Below are 5,369 nucleotides of genomic sequence, written 5' to 3' on the forward strand. Positions count from 1 at the left end.
TGCCCGGCCCCTGAAAATACCTATTCTTAATAATGTTCTAAACCTTTTATTGCTTTTAACAATGATACTGATGTAACTTACAACAGCATTATTTTTTCTTCAAAACTTGTCAAAAGGATGCATGTGAATCTCTGAAGAGCAGAAAAAGGCCCTGAGGGCATATGGTTCTCCTTTTCAAACAGGCTATTTAATAAAATAATATGTGTGTGTATAAATATACGTATTTTTTTTAATGTGGGAAAACCAAAGCCACATGCTGTTATTGCATATGGTTTGCTAACATAAAAGCATAGGCTAGCTTTCTGGTATGCAAATGAACCATCTTACTGTCTCTTAGAAATTTTCAGGTTGGTTCACCGTATTACTCATCCAGCTTATATAAAGTTAGAAGTAACCAGGTAGTAATAAATACCAAACAGGCCTCTTTGCAAGTGTTCACTTTTGGAATGACTGTCATCCCCGCATTTGAGAATGGAGTGTGGCATTCCTTATTGGCTCCAACACACCAGTTAAAAGCCAACCAGAAGTCAGGGCCCACAACAGGAAAGACCCTTTGTGAACTTATTAATCAGGTTATGTGCTCAGACATTTCTTATCAGTTTGAATCATTAAACTAGATTTAAGATTGTTATTATTAGAGTATTAGTATATATGTCTCCATAAACAATAATAATGCACTGGGATTTCTACATTATGGTAATACCCGATATTGGTGCATTGCTACCAGCAAAAAACAAAAGACAAAAATAAGTGTACCCTTAATTTACAGCCAGAAAGGCCAGAAGTGTGAGAGAGAAAGAACACTAGGTAGGCTGCAGAAAGGGCAATCTGGCTCTCCCGGTCTTGACCGCCAAGGTGTCAAGATGTCTGGGAGGATGCATCTAGGAAACCACCTGTAGAATTCCTCCGTGAAGAATCAGGTCAGGAGCTAGGAAGTAAGGAATACAGGTGAGGTGTCCTCAAAGTTGTGCCAGCCTGTGCAGCTAGAGTACTAATATCATAAAATGACAGCTAGGACACAGTAAACAGCTAGCTTGACAGGGTCAGAAACCTGGTTTTATGTAAGTTGGATTAGTTGTTTCCTGTATTTTTTCTCAGTATTTGGTAAAAAAACAAAAAAAAACAAAAAAACAAAAAGAAACACTGAAAGTTCAGTCTGTCTCAGCCACACTAGAGACAATGAAAGAAGAGTTTGGGGCTTGGGTGTTAAAATGGGAATAATACGCCATGAGAGACAGCATGCAAGAGGCAGTGGAAACCAAAGCCAAGAAAACCCAAAGGAAAGGTCACCCTGGCTGCCCTTGTAGCCTCCCACCAACCTCCACATCTGGAGATTGCCTTTCAAGAGCTAAAAATCCTAAAGGTTCCAAGTTTCGTATTAATAAAGAAGATGGCCATTTCCAACAGCATGTTATATCCAAATTTCAAACAATTTATTGTAATTGATTATGTGCCAGGTGATGAAGAGAAAAGCAATGAATGCTAATAGTAATTGAAGTAGAAGGGATCAGTATGGGTGAGAATGGCTGAACAAAGCTTTAAGGATAAAAGGTGAACAACTGAAACAGAAGATAAGAACAGGTGGAATGTAGAAATGAGTTATTTTCAGGGAAGCAAGAAGATCGCTATGTCTGGCTCTATCTACTAGATTGTACATTCCATGAGGTCAGGACAGTATTTTGCTCTTAAATGTAATCCAAGCAACTAGTATAGTGCGTAAAACATCATAATGAATGAACAAACTGCTTCATTTGAAATAAAAGGAAGAGTTAAGATTAAGAAGACAGGTTATATAAGAGACCACAGAGGGCCCTGACTACTGGATTAATCAGTCTGGGCTTGACCAACTAGTTGAATTTTTTCAAGGAAAGTGGGATTACAGACATGTTAACCTCTTAGTGATCATGTTAGATTTAAGGGAGGAGAGCTGGAGGCAGGGAGATTTGATGGGGTTATTCTACTAAATTAGATAAAAGTAGTTAAGGCCTAGACTCAAGAGGTGGCAGGGAAAATGGAAGTAAGGGGTAGATATCAACAGATCATGGTAAAGGACTGAACAAATCCAATAAGGAAACAGTCTTTGTTCCTGGGTTCCTAGAAGACATTTGTTCCTGTTCACGAATACCTCTTCTCTCTCCTTCTAGAAGTTATCCATTTTTTTAAACTTCAATTATTATCACCCTTGTATGATTCAAACGTCACGTAAACTCCAGTCTCACACAGAATTCTTACCATCTCCCTCCCCTCAGTCTCAACACGCCCTCTCATAAAATATCTTGTCCCACGCTAGTTCTTTTTTGAGAATATCTATTTCTTCTTAAAGATCATGTGAAAGGGAAGACAGTAAGGAACAGCATCAGGGTTTATTGAAGATGCAGAGTTAGAATGTCTGCTGAACACAGTGCGTTAGGGAGTCAGTAAGAGATGACTATAATTATTTCTGAACTCTGCCTTAAATTCTCTGGTATAAATTACAAGTAACTAGTGCTGCATGGTTCTTTTCTAGATTTCAGTAATCAGTGTAGAGAAGGATAAACCAGACAATGAAGGTAATGTGGGAAAACAGGCCATGAAACAAAGCCAACGGGATAAGAGAATTTCAGCACGGATAAAGGCAGCCCTTGAATGGCCACGGCTCCAAGCCAGGAAGAGTCTAGTTAGTCCAGGGAGCCTGAGCATCATGTGCCACATGTAGGATTGAAAATTAAGGTTGGGAGAATATATTCCAGGTATATGGGAAAAATATGACAAACTACAGACATATTCTAATCTGCTTTGTGTATAAAAATAGCAAAACTAACCTATATGTAATTCAGATTCCATAATAGCACAATTTTCTAAGTTCTAAATGTATGAATAAGAACAAAAAGGCATAAGTTAACAGAATTATTAAAACTGATACCTGAAGAATCTGGTCTCCAGCGAGGAGCCTCCCATCTCTGGCGATGACCCCATCCCGATAGACCTCCTGGATAACAATGTTAATCAGTGGGGTCTCGTTGCCACCCACAATGCTGATTCCTAACTGAATGTAAGGATTGGACCGATGAATTTCAATAGTGGTGATCTCTCCTTCTGGTAAACTAAGTGGTTGTTGTGTAGCTGTCAAGTTAAAAATGAGAGAGAGAAAAATAGATAAAAAGAAAAACATCGGTATATATATATTGTGATTATCTTTAGGTAAATACATCATCTTAACGGATAATTAATAACTAAGTAATACCACTAAATAACCAACAGAATGACAAAAAAATCTATGTTAAGATTATCTCAAAATTTCTTCTTCCAAAAGTGATTAGTAAATAATCAATAAATAGCTACTACATATCAGATAGCTAGGGATGACACAGTGATATGATTAAGAAATATTAAAAGAAAGTTATCTAGTCCTAACTGATGAAAGTTTGGATCATGAAACAATGTAAATAATGCACGGCAGTATAAAGGAAACACTAGCTCTGCGGCATGTGAACACCACAGGTGTTGAGAAAGTATCAAGCACATAAGAAGAGGTGGGTCTTGAATGGAGCCTTAGGAAATGAAAAAGGCTTACAGCTGTGGCAATGAAAATTTGAGTTTGTAGTAGTTTGAGGGGAAAAAACCATTTTAAAAAGTGAATACGAAGGGCCAGCTATCAACATATGTCCAAGATCCATGACTATAGGCCTCCTGTTCACTTCCTAGTGGTTGTGCAGTTATAGCAGTGGCTGGTACCAGAGGCATGACATGGTTAGAAGCATGGTCTTGGAGTCGGATATATAACCAGCCATTTACTGGCTGTATGAGCTTGACCAATTAACCTCTCAAGCCTCAGCTTTCTTACTAAAAATACATATCTCTTTCATAATGCTGTTACGAAGCATCTAATTAGTAATACATGTAAAGTATTCAGTACAGTGCCTGACACAAAGTTATTATTACACTTAATTTGAACTATTATTTTTGTTCTCATTGTTGTTCTTGATGTTGATTTCTTATGTCATAAAGCAAACAAGTTTCTGAATACGAACAGACGATAAGAACCACGTGAATGACTGGTGAGTTCATGGACTACAACAGAAAAGGGATGGAGAAGGATTGCTCTCTCCAGGGTAAGTTTCAGTTTTGTTTTTAAAATGTAAACTGTTAGAATTGTACACTGAAAAGGGTGAACGATGGGGCATATATATTATGTGTTACTGAAATTTTTCTTTAAAGAGGAAAAAAGTGCATGCTGGGAGAGTAGTGGGAAGGAAGGAAACAGACGAACTCTATAAGAAGTTTCACTGCACATACTGTCGGCTCCAGCGTTCTCCTCGAAGGCAGGGTTGTCAAGGCCAGGCTCCTCAGTCCATGAGGGAAGAGAGGCTGACGTCAAGTGCCGCTCGGGGGGCACTGTGCCTGTCCCTGCGCAGTCTGTTTCTGGTGGCAAAGTACTGGGAGGATCTAGTATAGTGGGTCCATTTTCATTCTCAATCTCTGTCTGAGTTTTACTAGTTTTCCTTCTCTCCAGGGCAACTCTCCGATGAGAAGCTCCAGGACATCTAGAAAGAGAGTATCAGGTGGTTTACAAATGATTTGAAAAGAAAAAAAGGGGTTGGGGGGTTAATATCTTGCACCACAACAAGATAATGGCAATGGCTTCTATACAAAAAGAAGCTAGAAGTGCCCACAAGCAGTACATAGTTGTGATCCTAATCTCCACTCAAACTAACTTGTTACCCCTCCACATAGCAGATAAACTAAAAACAAAAAGCATCAGCATGAACAATGGCTTGATATATTTCTCAAAGAATACTTCAGTAAAAAGTGTATTCAGGTATATACTAGTGACCAAAACACCCCAATAGTTGTCTCTATACTGAGATAATTACTCTGAAATTCTGATTACATAGCCCCTTTTTACAGGTTAAACTGCTTAACCACAGCAGTGGAAATCAGCAGTCTTCTCCCTCGATGAGTGACTGTGTCCTGACTTAGAGCTCGAGTGTGCCACTGTGCTTCTACACTCTTCATGGCCACATTACACACTCGTTGGTTAGTGGGTAGTAATACATTTGAAGCTTTACAATTTGTAGGAAGGCACAGCAAGGGCCAAAATAATTTACTTTGATATGATAGACATGAAAGCGGAGAAAAATAGATCTCCTAGTTTGTGAAGTTAGAATTATAACAGTGGAATTATACATATGCTATATAAACCTGAAGAATATACTCCAAGTACTTGGAAAACATACATAAGCACCAAGAAATAAGAACTGTTAACTTGCTTGTTTTTATTTATTTAAGCAAACAAAAGGAAAAGAATGGTGTTTGTTTAAACTCATAACCAATGAAACATTTAAATAAAGGCTTTATACAACAAGTACTAGAAATGATGTTGGTTGGGC

General features: G+C 38.2%; 1 protein-coding gene across 2 annotated transcripts in view; it reads right to left on the reverse strand.

Moving 5' to 3' along the window:
* Nucleotides 1-5,369, reverse strand: part of LNX2 (ligand of numb-protein X 2) — a 92,667-nt gene that overhangs the window by 20,398 nt on the left and 66,900 nt on the right. For both annotated transcript variants that reach the window (XM_012649907.1, XM_012649906.1), the window contains exons 3-4: nt 4,276-4,523; nt 2,903-3,102 (exon numbers count right to left, since the gene is read on the reverse strand). In XM_012649907.1, the coding sequence (XP_012505361.1) occupies nt 2,903-3,102; nt 4,276-4,523 (448 nt within the window). The remainder of the gene's footprint in view (nt 1-2,902; nt 3,103-4,275; nt 4,524-5,369) is intronic.

Source organism: Propithecus coquereli, unplaced genomic scaffold (genome assembly GCF_000956105.1).
Source record: "Propithecus coquereli isolate 6110/MARCELLA unplaced genomic scaffold, Pcoq_1.0 Scaffold306, whole genome shotgun sequence".
NCBI classification, from domain to species: domain Eukaryota; kingdom Metazoa; phylum Chordata; class Mammalia; order Primates; family Indriidae; genus Propithecus; species Propithecus coquereli.